Genomic DNA, 14,144 nt, shown 5'->3' with positions numbered 1-14,144 from the left:
ACCCCTGTAGTGTCCTGTATGTCTCTACTAACCTCTGTAGTGTCCTGTATGTCTCTCTACTAACCCCTGTAGTGTCCTGTATGTCTCTCTACTAACCCCTGTAGTGTCCTGTATGTCTCTACTAACCCCTGTAGTGTCCTGTATGTCTCTACTAACCTCTGTAGTGTCCTGTATGTCTCTACTAACCCCTGTAGTGTCCTGTATGTCTCTACTAAACTCTGTAGTGTCCTGTGTCTCTCTACTAACCCCTGTAGTGTCCTGAATGTCTCTACTAACCCCTGTAGTGTCCTGTATGTCTCTACTAACCTGTAGTGTCCTGTGTCTCTCTACTAACCCCTGTAGTGTCCCGCCTCTACTAACCCCTGTAGTGTCCCGCCTCTACTAACCCCTGTAGTGTCCTGTATGTCTCTACTAACCCCTGTAGTGTCCTGTGTCTCTACTAACCTCTGTAGTGTCCTGTGTCTCTCTACTAACCCCTGTAGTGTCCTGTATGTCTCTCTACTAACCCCTGTAGTGTCCTGTATGTCTCTACTAACCCCTGTAGTGTCCTGTATGTCTCTACTAACCTCTGTAGTGTCCTGTATGTCTCTACTAACCCCTGTAGTGTCCTGTATGTCTCTACTAACCCCTGTAGTGTCCTGTATGTCTCTACTAACCCCTGTAGTGTCCTGTGTCTCTCTACTAACCCCTGTAGTGTCCTGTGTCTCTCTACTAACCTCTGTAGTGTCCTGTGTCTCTCTACTAACCCCTGTAGTGTCCGGTGTCTCTACTAACCCCTGTAGTGTCATGTGTCTCTCTACTAACCCCTGTAGTGTCCGGTGTCTCTACTAACATCTGTAGTGTCCTGTGTCCCTCTACTAACCCCTGTAGTGTCCTGTATGTCTCTACTAACCCCTGTAGTGTCCTGTATGTCTCTACTAACCTCTGTAGTGTCCTGTGTCTCTCTACTAACCCCTGTAGTGTCCTGTATGTCTCTACTAACCCCTGTAGTGTCCTGTGTCTCTCTACTAACCCCTGTAGTGTCCAGTGTCTCTCTACTAACCCCTGTAGTGTCCTGTGTCTCTCTACTAACCTCCGTAGTGTCCTGTATGTCTCTCTACTAACCCCTGTAGTGTCCTGTATGTCTCTACTAACCCCTGTAGTGTCCTGTATGTCTCTACTAACCCCTGTAGTGTCCAGTATGTCTCTCTACTAACCCCTGTAGTGTCCCGCCTCTACTAACCTCCGTAGTGTCCTGTATGTCTCTCTACTAACCCCTGTAGTGTCCTGTATGTCTCTCTACTAACCCCTGTAGTGTCCTGTATGTCTCTACTAACCCCTGTAGTGTCCTGTGTCTCTCTACTAACCCCTGTAGTGTCCCGCCTCTACTAACCCCTGTAGTGTCCTGTGTCTCTCTACTAACCCCTGTAGTGTCCCGTGTCTCTCTACTAACCCCTGTAGTGTCCTGTATGTCTCTACTAACCCCTGTAGTGTCCCGTGTCTCTCTACTAACCCCTGTAGTGTCCTGTGTCTCTCTACTAACCCCTATAGTGTCCTGTATGTCTCTACTAACCCCTGTAGTGTCCTGTGTCTCTCTACTAACCCCTGTAGTGTCCTGTGTCTCTCTACTAACCCCTGTAGTGTCCCGCCTCTACTAACCCCTGTAGTGTCCTGTATGTCTCTACTAACCCTGTAGTGTCCTGTGTCACTCTACTAACCCCTGTAGTGTCCTGTGTCTCTCTACTAACCCCTGTAGTGTCCCGCCTCTACTAACCCCTGTAGTGTCCCGCCTCTACTAACCCCTGTAGTGTCCTGTATGTCTCTACTAACCCCTGTAGTGTCCTGTGTCTCTACTAACCCCTGTAGTGTCCTGTATGTCTCTACTAACCTCTGTAGTGTCCTGTGTCTCTCTACTAACCCCTGTTGTGTCCTGTGTCTCTCTACTAACCTCTGTAGTGTCCTGTGTCTCTCTACTAACCTCTGTAGTGTCCTGTATGTCTCTACTAACCCCTGTAGTGTCCTGTATGTCTCTACTAACCCCTGTAGTGTCCTGTGTCTCTCTACTAACCCCTGTAGTGTCCTGTATGTCTCTACTAACCCCTGTAGTGTCCTGTATGTCTCTACTAACCTCTGTATGCCTTGGAAGGTGCTGGAGGCCATGTCTACGATGCCCCCTGTCGGCCTGGCAACCACCCCCACCAGACCCTTCCCTATGCCCTTGAAGAACCCCACCGCTCCCTCCTTCTTGGCCCCTGAGGGGGGCAATAGAGAGACAGAGAATCAAACAAGAGTTAGACCTCAAGTTTAACACACAACACCAGTTACACTGGAAATATAGCAATGACATGTTCAACATACGCTGAGCGTACAAAACATTAAGAACACCTTCCTAATATTGAGTTGCACCCCCCCCCGTAATGCTTAGAGAAGATCTTATGTCAAGTGTTATTGAAGTGTTGTGGCTGCTATAGGCCACCAAGTGCTAACCGTCAGTATCTAAATATAATGTGTGTGAAAAGCTTGATAGTTTTTCATGTAAACAGAGAGGTCTACTTTCTTGGGGATCTGAATATTGACTGGTTGTCATCAGTTGCATTTTTTTTGTTGCTTTGTCGCGATGCGGTATTGTGAAGTCGTGATGCGGTATTGTGACGTCGTGATGCGGTATTGTGACGTCGTGATGCGGTATTGTGACGTCGTGATGCGGTATTGTGACGTCGTGATGCGGTATTGTGACGTCGTGATGGGGTATTGTGACGTCGTGATGGGGTATTGTGACGTCGTGATGGGGTATTGTGATGTCATGATGCGGTATTGTGATGTCATGATGGGGTATTGTGATGTCATGATGGGGTATTGTGATGTCATGATGGGGTATTGTGACGTCATGATGGGGTATTGTGACGTCATGATGGGGTATTGTGACGTCGTGATGCGGTAGTGTGACGTCGTGATGGGGTATTGTGATGTCGTGATGCGGTATTGTGATGTCGTGATGGGGTATTGTGATGTCGTGATGCGGTATTGTGATGTCGTGATGGGGTATTGTGACGTCGTGATGGGGTATTGTGACGTCGTGATGGGGTATTGTGACGTCGTGATGGGGTATTGTGACGTCGTGATGGGGTATTGTGACGTCGTGATGCGGTATTGTGACGTCATGATGGGGTATTGTGACGTCATGATGGGGTATTGTGACGTCATGATGGGGTATTGTGATGTCATGATGGGGTATTGTGATGTCATGATGCGGTATTGTGATGTCATGATGGGGTATTGTGACGTCATGATGGGGTATTGTGATGTCATGATGGGGTATTGTGATGTCATGATGGGGTATCGTGATGTCATGATGGGGTATCGTGACGTCATGATGGGGTATCGTGACGTCATGATGGGGTATTGTGACGTCATGATGGGGTATTGTGATGTCATGATGCGGTATTGTGATGTCCTTTTGGGGTATTGTGACGTCATGATGGGGTATTGTGACGTCATGATGGGGTATTGTGACGTCATGATGGGGTATTGTGACGTCATGATGCGGTATTGTGATGTCATGATGGGGTATTGTGATGTCATGATGGGGTATCGTGATGTCATGATGGGGTATCGTGACGTCATGATGGGGTATCGTGACGTCATGATGGGGTATTGTGACGTCATGATGGGGTATTGTGATGTCATGATGCGGTATTGTGATGTCCTTTTGGGGTATTGTGACGTCATGATGGGGTATTGTGACGTCATGATGGGGTATTGTGACGTCATGATGGGGTATTGTGACGTCATGATGCGGTATTGTGATGTCATGATGGGGTATTGTGATGTCATGATGGGGTATTGTGATGTCATGATGCGGTATTGTGATGTCATGATGGGGTATTGTGATGTCATGATGGGGTATTGTGATGTCATGATGGGGTATTGTGATGTCATGATGCGGTATTGTGATGTCATGATGCGGTATTGTGATGTCCTTTTGGGGTATTGTGACGTCATGATGGGGTATTGTGACGTCATGATGGGGTATTGTGACGTCATGATGGGGTATTGTGACGTCATGATGGGGTATTGTGACGTCATGATGGGGTATTGTGATGTCATGATGGGGTATTGTGACGTCATGATGGGGTATTGTGATGTCATGATGGGGTATTGTTTATACATGTGGAAACAGTCAATGTGTCTGAAAACATTCCCAGACTGCTGTCACCGTTGGCGACGGCTATTTGAGATCTTAACTCAATGTTGTGACTTCGTGATGCGGTATTGTGATGTCATGATGGGGTATTGTGATGTCATGATGGGGTATTGTGATGTCATGATGCGGTATTGTGACGTCGTGATGCGGTATTGTGACGTCGTGATGGGGTATTGTGACGTCGTGATGGGGTATTGTGACGTCGTGATGGGGTATTGTGTTGACGTGATGCGGTATTGTGATGTCGTGATGGGGTATTGTGATGTCGTGATGGGGTATTGTGACGTCATGATGGGGTATTGTGATGTCATGATGCGGTATTGTGACGTCGTGATGGGGTATTGTGACGTCGTGATGGGGTATTGTGACGTCGTGATGGGGTATTGTGACGTCGTGATGGGGTATTGTGACGTCGTGATGGGGTATTGTGACGTCGTGATGGGGTATTGTGGCGTCGTGATGGGGTATTGTGACGTCGTGATGGGGTATTGTGACGTCGTGATGGGGTATTGTGACGTCGTGATGGGGTATTGTGACGTCGTGATGGGGTATTGTGACGTCGTGATGGGGTATTGTGACGATCGTGATGCGGTATTGTGATGTCGTGATGGGGTATTGTGATGTCGTGATGGGGTATTGTGACGTCGTGATGGGGTATTGTGACGTCGTGATGGGGTATTGTGACGTCGTGATGGGGTATTGTGACGTCGTGATGGGGTATTGTGACGTCGTGATGGGGTATTGTGACGTCGTGATGGGGTATTGTGACGTCGTGATGGGGTATTGTGACGTCGTGATGGGGTATTGTGACGTCGTGATGGGGTATTGTGACGTCGTGATGGGGTATTGTGACGTCATGATGGGGTATTGTGACGTCATGATGGGGTATTGTGACGTCATGATGCGGTATTGTGATGTCATGATGGGGTATTGTGATGTCATGATGGGGTATTGTGATGTCATGATGCGGTATTGTGATGTCATGATGGGGTATTGTGATGTCATGATGGGGTATTGTGATGTCATGATGGGGTATTGTGATGTCATGATGCGGTATTGTGATGTCATGATGCGGTATTGTGATGTCCTTTTGGGGTATTGTGACGTCATGATGGGGTATTGTGACGTCATGATGGGGTATTGTTTATACATGTGGAAACAGTCAATGTGTCTGAAAACATTCCCAGACTGCTGTCACCGTTGGCGACGGCTATTTGAGATCTTAACTCATTGTTGTGACGTCATAATGCGGTATTGTGATGTCATGATGGGGTATTGTGATGTCACGATGGGGTATTGTTTATACATGTGGAAACAGTCAATGTGTCTGAAAATATTCCCAGACTACTGTCACCGTTGGCGACGGCTATTTGAGATCTTAACTCATTGTTGTGACGTCTTGATGGGGTATTGTGATGTCATGATGGGGTATTGTGATGTCATGATGGGGTATTGTTTATACATGTGGAAACAGTCAATGTGTCTGAAAACATTCCCAGACTGCTGTCACCGTTGGCGACGGCTATTTGAGATCTTAACTCATTGTTGTGACGTCTTGATGGGGTATTGTGATGTCATGATGGGGTATTGTGATGTCATGATGGGGTATTGTTTATACATGTGGAAACAGTCAATGTGTCTGAAAACATTCCCAGACTGCTGTCACCGTTGGCGACGGCTATTTGAGATCTTAACTCAAATCAGATCTACAAGGTGTTTGAAAGCGTTCCACAGGGATGCTGGTCCCATGTTGACTCCAATGCTTCCCACAGTTGTGTCAAGTTGTCCTTTGGGTGGTGGATCATTCTTGATCAACATGAGAAACTGTTGAGCGTCAAAAACCCAGCAGCGTTGCAGTTCTTGACACAAACAGGTACGCCTGGGCACCTACTACCACACCCTGTTCTTGCCCATTCACCCTCTGAATGACACATAAAAATGTCATGTCTCTTTAACCTGACTCCTCCCCTTCATCTACACTGATTGAAGTGGATTTAACAAACAGGTGCCATCAATAAGGGAGCATAGCTTTCACCTGGATTCACCTGGTCAGTCTGTGTTCACGGAAAGAGCAGGTGTTCATAATGTTTTGTCCACTCGGAGTACATTCTATATATTCTCCACATTTTTGAAGGGTCGAGAGAAACTTCTGTTTCCACACAAAATTGGAAAGGAAATATGTATTGAACATTTATGAGTGATGGGAGAGGAAGAAGAGTTCAGCAACAGGTCAGAGCGTTGTGAATAAACATACCTTCCACAGGTTTGGTGACGATGCCGGTTACCCCACCAGCGACCCCCTACAGAGAGAGACAGAGAGAGAGAGAGAAAGGAGAGAGAGAGCGAGAGGAGAGAGGAGAGAGAGAGAGACAGAGGAGAGAGGAGAGAGAGAGAGAGGAGAGAGAGAGAGGAGAGAGAGAGAGAGGAGAGAGGAGAGAGAGAGAGAGAGAGGAGAGAGAGAGAGAGAAGAGAGAGAGAGAGAGGAGAGAGACAGAGAGAGAGACAGAGAGAGAGAGAGGAGAGACAGAGAGAGAGAGGAGAGAGACAGAAGAGAGAGGAGAGAGACAGAGACAGGAGAGAGACAGAGAGAGAGGAGAGAGAGAGAGGAGAGACGAGACAGAGAGAGAGAGAGAGAGAGAGGAGAGAGAGAGAGAGAGAGAGGAGAGAGACAGAGAAGAGACAGGAGAGAGACAGAGACAGGAGAGAGACAGAGACAGGAGAGAGACAGAGACAGGAGAGAGACAGAGAGACAGAGAGAGAGAGAGAGAGAGAGAGAGAGAGAGAGAGAGAGGAGAGAGGACCGTCAGGGCTCCATTGTATCCAACACAAAGGTCTATTCAAGACTAACAGGAAAGAACAACCTCTTGAAAACCACTCTGTCCGGGAGGAAATTACATTTAACATTAAATTGTCCTTAATGAAGAGGGTTCATTTGTTGTTGTGTTTTGAAAAGCTTGGCCTTATCAAGACAAGTAACGGCCCTACTTTAGGTCCTGTATCAATAGAGGAGACGACCCTACTTTAGGTCCTGTATCAATAGAGGTAGACAACCCTATTTTAGCTCCTGAATCAATAGAGGGAGACGACCCTAATTTAGGTCCTGTATCAATAGAGGAGACGACCCTACTTTAGGTCCTGTATCAATAGAGGGAGACCACCCTACTTTAGGTCCTGAATCAATAGAGGTAGACGACCATACTTCAGGTCCTGAATCAATAGAGGTAGACCACCCTACTTTAGGTCCTGAATCAATAGAGGTAGACCACCCTACTTTAGGTCCTGAATCAATAGAGGAGACGACCCTACTTTTGGTCCTGTATCAATAGAGGTAGACCGCCCTACTTTAGGCCCTGAATCAATAGAGGAGACGACCCTACTTTAGGCCCTGAATCAATAGAGGTAGACGACCCTACTTTAGGTCCTGTATCAATAGGACGTAGACGACCCTACTTTAGGTCCTGTATCAATAGAGGAGACGACCCTACTTTAGGTCCTGTATCAATAGAGGTAGACGACCCTACTTTAGGTCCTGTATCAATAGAGGAGACGACCCTACTTTAGGTCCTGTATCAATAGAGGAGACGACCCTACTTTAGGTCCTGAATCAATAGGAGGTAGACGACCCTACTTTAGGCCCTGAATCAATAGAGGAGACGACCCTACTTCAGGTCCTGAATCAATAGAGGTAGACCACCCTACTTTAGGTCCTGTATCAATAGAGGAGACGACCCTACTTTAGGTCCTGAATCAATAGAGGTAGACAACCCTACTTTAGGTCCTGAATCAATAGAGGAGACAACCCTACTTTAGGTCCTGAATCAATAGAGGGAGACGACCCTACTTCAGGTCCTGAATCAATAGAGGGAGACGACCCTACTTCAGGTCCTGTATCAATAGAGGTAGACGAACCTACTTCAGGTCCTGTATCAATAGAGGAGACGACCCTACTTTAGGTCCTGTATCAATAGAGGAGACGACCCTACTTTAGGTCCTGAATCAATAGAGGTAGACGACCCTACTTTAGGTCCTGTATCAATAGGACGTAGACGACCCTACTTTAGGTCCTGAATCAATAGAGGTAGACGACCCTACTTCAGGTCCTGAATCAATAGAGGTAGACGACCCTACTTTAGGCCCTGTATCAATAGAGGTAAACGGCCCTATTTAAGCTCCTGAATCAATAGAGGTAGACGACCCTACTTCAGGTCCTGAATCAATAGAGGTAGACCACCCTACTTTAGGTCCTGTATCAATAGAGGAGACGACCCTACTTTAGGTCCTGAATCAATAGAGGAGACAACCCTACTTTAGGTCCTGTATCAATAGAGGAGACGACCCTACTTTAGGTCCTGAATCAATAGAGGTAGACCACCCTACTTTAGGTCCTGTATCAATAGAGGTAGACGACCCTACTTTAGGTCCTGAATCAATAGAGGTAGACCACCCTACTTTAGGTCCTGTATCAATAGAGGAGACAACCCTACTTTAGGTCCTGTATCAATAGAGGTAGACGACCCTACTTTAGGTCCTGAATCAATAGGAGGTAGACGACCCTACTTTAGGTCCTGAATCAATAGAGGTAGACGACCCTACTTCAGGTCCTGAATCAATAGAGGGAGACGACCCTACTTCAGGTCCTGTATCAATAGAGGGAGACGACCCTACTTCAGGTCCTGTATCAATAGAGGTAGACGAACCTACTTCAGGTCCTGTATCAATAGAGGAGACGACCCTACTTTAGGTCCTGTATCAATAGAGGAGACGACCCTACTTTAGGTCCTGAATCAATAGAGGTAGACGACCCTACTTTAGGCCCTGAATCAATAGAGGAGACGACCCTACTTCAGGTCCTGAATCAATAGGAGGTAGACGACCCTACTTCAGGTCCTGTATCAATAGAGGAGACGACCCTACTTTAGGTCCTGTATCAATAGAGGAGACGACCCTACTTTAGGTCCTGTATCAATAGAGGAGACGACCCTACTTTAGGTCCTGTATCAATAGAGGAGACGACCCTACTTTAGGTCCTGTATCAATAGAGGTAGACGACCCTACTTTAGGTCCTGAATCAATAGAGGTAGACCACCCTACTTTAGGTCCTGAATCAATAGAGGTAGACGACCCTACTTTAGGTCCTGAATCAATAGAGGTAGACGACCCTACTTCAGGTCCTGTATCAATAGAGGAGACGACCCTACTTTAGGTCCTGTATCAATAGAGGAGACGACCCTACTTTAGGTCCTGTATCAATAGAGGTAGACGACCCTACTTTAGGTCCTGAATCAATAGAGGTAGACCACCCTACTTTAGGTCCTGAATCAATAGAGGTAGACGACCCTACTTTAGGTCCTGAATCAATAGAGGTAGACGACCCTACTTTAGGTCCTGAATCAATAGAGGTAGACCACCCTACTTTAGGTCCTGAATCAATAGAGGTAGACAACCCTACTTTAGGTCCTGAATCAATAGAGGTAGACGACCCTACTTTAGGCCCTGAATCAATAGAGGTAGACGACCCTACTTTAGGTCCTGAATCAATAGAGGTAGACGACCCTACTTCAGGTCCTGTATCAATAGAGGAGACGACCCTACTTTAGGTCCTGTATCAATAGAGGAGACGACCCTACTTTAGGTCCTGTATCAATAGAGGTAGACGACCCTACTTTAGGTCCTGAATCAATAGAGGTAGACCACCCTACTTTAGGTCCTGAATCAATAGAGGTAGACGACCCTACTTTAGGTCCTGAATCAATAGAGGTAGACGACCCTACTTTAGGTCCTGAATCAATAGAGGTAGACGACCCTACTTTAGGTCCTGAATCAATAGAGGTAGACCACCCTACTTTAGGTCCTGAATCAATAGAGGTAGACGACCCTACTTTAGGTCCTGAATCAATAGAGGTAGACGACCCTACTTTAGGCCCTGAATCAATAGAGGTAGACGACCCTACTTTAGGTCCTGAATCAATAGAGGTAGACGACCCTACTTCAGGTCCTGTATCAATAGAGGTAGACGACCCTACTTTAGGTCCTGTATCAATAGAGGTGGCTTTACATGAGCAGTTTCCCCCTATATTCTGTCTAACATTAAATCTATTGATTTAAAGCCCACTCCTGCGAAATGATTTTTCCATTAAAATGCACATCATGCAGTATAATTACCTTTTACTACTATAATGTCAAGGTCGTGCCGTAGTCAACAGCACGGATGCTTCCCAAAATGGCACCCTAGTTCCTGCATAGCCCTATAGGCCTTGGTCAAAAAGTAGTGCACTACATAGGGAATAGGGGGGCCCATTTGGGATGCTGCTCATGTAACGTGTTGTTGAATCATCGGTTTAATATTCAACACAGGGCCTTAAACTCCCCTGACTCATCACCACGGACAATATGGGAACATGTGCTTTCAACCCCACAGTTTAGGGTGCGTCCCCCCCCCCACATGGGCGACATACAAACGAACATGTGTTCCCCGCAGGGTTGTGGTCAAGTCCAAGTTAATTCAGTCAGTTTTAGGAAGTAAACTGAAATCCCAATTCCCCCTCGTATATTTTCTATATGAATTACTTTTATCGGAATTGAGTGGTTCACTAAGGGTCTCTGGATGAAGTGTATGTTATTAAATGATCAGAGAACTACCTTAAAGACTGTCTGTTATTAATGATCAGAGAACTACCTTAAATACTGTCTGTTATTAATGATCAGAGAACTACCTTAAAGACTGTCTGTTATTAATGATCAGAGAACTACCTTAAAGACTGTCTGTTATTAAATGATCAGAGAACTACCTTAAAGACTGTCTGTTATTAAATGATCAGAGAACTACCTTAAATACTGTCTGTTATTAAATGATCAGAGAACTACCTTAAATACTGTCTGTTATTAAATGATCAGAGAACTACCTTAGACTGTCTGTTATTAAATGATCAGAGAACTACCTTAAAGACTGTCTGTTATTAAATGATCAGAGAACTACCTTAAAGACTGTCTGTTATTAATGATCAGAGAACTACCTTAAAGACTGTCTGTTATTAATGATCAGAGAACTACCTTAAAGACTGTCTGTTATTAATGATCAGAGAACTACCTTAAAGACTGTCTGTTATTAAATGATCAGAGAACTACCTTAAAGACTGTCTGTTATTAAATGATCAGAGAACTACCTTAAAGACTGTCTGATATTAAATGATCAGAGCACCACAGTGGTACCTTAAAGAATCCCATGCCTCCCTTGGCCAGACTCTCTCCAAAGTCTCTGGGTGGTCTGCTATTAATGATCAGAGCACCACAGTGGTCCCTTAAAGACTGTTTGTTATTAATGATCAGAGCACCACAGTGGTACCTTAAAGAATCCCATGCCTCCCTTGGCCAGACTCTCTCCAAAGTCTCTGGGTGGTCTGTTCATCTCCTCCCGTCTTTTTTGCTGGTACTCCTTATCCATGGTGATGGCAGCCAGTCCTTTACCCACTGACCCCGTAATACGGGACACCATGCCCGCAGCGCCACCTGGCGGCGAGGAGAGAGAAGACATTCAGATACACTCAGGCTGCTGAGGGGAGGACGGCTCGTAATGACGTCCGGAACGGCATCAAACACACGGAAACCACGGAAACCACGGAAACCACGGAAGCCACGGAAACCACGGAAACCGTGTGTTTGATCCCGTTCCACTGATTCCGCTCCAGTCATTACCACGAGCCCCTTCCTCCTAAAATTAAAGTGCCACCAACCTCCTGTGGTAAACACACACACACACGTACACACACACACACACACACACACACACACACACACACACACACACACACAGACACACTTACCGACAGTGTGACCCAGTAGACTGCGAACTCCGATCACAAAGCCCTCAGCAAACTCCTCAGGTCCCTGAACGGCTCCCTACAACACAACACCACCAAGGAACGTCAAGAGTTACTACAGACCCAGCCATCTAGATAACCTCCCTACAACACAACACCACCAAGGAACGTCAAGAGTCACTACAGACCCAGCCATCTAGATAACCTCCCTACAACACAACACCACCAAGGAACGTCAAGAGTCACTACAGACCCAGCCATCTAGATAACCTCCCTACAACACAACACCACCAAGGAACGTCAAGAGTCACTACAGACCCAGCCATCTAGATAACCTCCCTACAACACAACACCACCAAGGAACGTCAAGAGTCACTACAGACCCAGCCATCTAGATAACCTCCCTACAACACAACACCACCAAGGAACGTCAAGAGTTACTACAGACCCAGCCATCTAGATAACCTCCCTACAACACAACACCACCAAGGAACGTCAAGAGTTACTACAGACCCAGCCATCTAGATAACCTCCCTACAACACAACACCACCAAGGAACGTCAAGAGTTACTACAGACCTAACCATCTAGATAACCTCACTACAGACCCTGCCTTCTAGATAACCTCCCTACAACAACACCACCAAGGAATGTCAAGAGTCACTACAGAGGTACTGCTGTTGAACACTACAGACCCAGCCTTCTAGATAACCTCACTACAGAGGTACTGCTGTTGAACACTACAGACCCAGCCTTCTAGATAACCTCACTACAGAGGTACTGCTGTTGAACACTACAGACCCAGCCTTCTAGATAACCTCACTACAACACAACACCACCAAGGAATGTCAAGAGTCACTACAGAGGTACTGCTGTAAAACTCTACAGACCCAGCCTTCTAGATAACCTCACTACAGAGGTACTGCTGTTGAACACTACAGACCAAGCCTTCTAGATAACCTCACTACAACACAACACCACCAAGGAACGTCAAGAGTCACTACAGAGGTACTGCTGTTGAACACTACAGACCCAGCCATCTAGATAACCTCCCTACAACACCACACCACCAAGGAATGTCAAGAGTCACTACAGACCCAGCCATCTAGATAACCTCCCTACAACACAACACCACCAAGGAACGTCAAGAGTCACTACAGACCCAGCCTTCTAGATAACCTCCCTACAACGCAACACCACCAAGGAATGTCAAGAGTCACTACAGACCCAGCCATCTAGATAACCTCCCTACAACACAACACCACCAAGGAATGTCAAGAGTCACTACAGACCCAGCCTTCTAGATAACCTCCCTACAACACAACACCACCAAGGAACATCAAGAGTTACTACAGACCTAACCATCTAGATAACCTCCCTACAACACAACACCACCAAGGAACGTCAAGAGTTACTACAGACCTAACCATCTAGATAACCTCACTACAGACCCAGCCTTCTAGATAACCTCCCTACAACACCACCAAGGAATGTCAAGAGTCACTACAGAGGTACTGCTGTTGAACACTACAGACCCAGCCTTCTAGATAACCTCACTACAACACAACACCACCAAGGAACGTCAAGAGTCACTACAGAGGTACTGCTGTTGAACACTACAGACCCAACCATCTAGATAACCTCACTACAACACAACACCACCAAGGAACGTCAAGAGTCACTACAGAGGTACTGCTGTTGAACACTACAGACCCAGCCTTCTAGATAACCTCACTACAACACAACACCACCAAGGAATGTCAAGAGTTACTACAGACCTAACCATCTAGATAACCTCCCTACAACACAACACCACCAAGGAATGTCAAGAGTCACTACAGACCCAGCCATCTAGATAACCTCCCTACAACACAACACCACCAAGGAACGTCAAGAGTCACTACAGACCCAGCCATCTAGATAACCTCACTACAACACAACACCACCAAGGAATGTCAAGAGTTACTACAGACCTAACCATCTAGATAACCTCCCTACAACACAACACCACCAAGGAACGTCAAGAGTTACTACAGACCCAGCCATCTAGATAACCTCACTACAGACCCAGCCATCTAGATAACCTCCCTACAACACAACACCACCAAGGAACGTCAAGAGTTACTACAGACCCAGCCATCTAGA

At 46.4% G+C, this 14,144-nt stretch overlaps 1 protein-coding gene across 1 annotated transcript in view; it reads right to left on the bottom strand.

Moving 5' to 3' along the window:
* Window positions 1-14,144, bottom strand: part of LOC135537569 (intermembrane lipid transfer protein VPS13C-like) — a 94,017-nt gene that overhangs the window by 14,878 nt on the left and 64,995 nt on the right. Inside the window, 4 exon segments of the mRNA XM_064963700.1 lie at window positions 2,108-2,231; window positions 6,438-6,483; window positions 11,526-11,689; window positions 12,004-12,079. Coding sequence (XP_064819772.1) covers window positions 2,108-2,231; window positions 6,438-6,483; window positions 11,526-11,689; window positions 12,004-12,079 — 410 coding nt within the window.

This window comes from Oncorhynchus masou, unplaced genomic scaffold (assembly GCF_036934945.1).
Source record: "Oncorhynchus masou masou isolate Uvic2021 unplaced genomic scaffold, UVic_Omas_1.1 unplaced_scaffold_817, whole genome shotgun sequence".
Taxonomy (NCBI): domain Eukaryota; kingdom Metazoa; phylum Chordata; class Actinopteri; order Salmoniformes; family Salmonidae; genus Oncorhynchus; species Oncorhynchus masou.
Note: the sequence above shows the minus strand (reverse complement) of the source record. Positions and strands in the feature narration are given on the sequence as shown.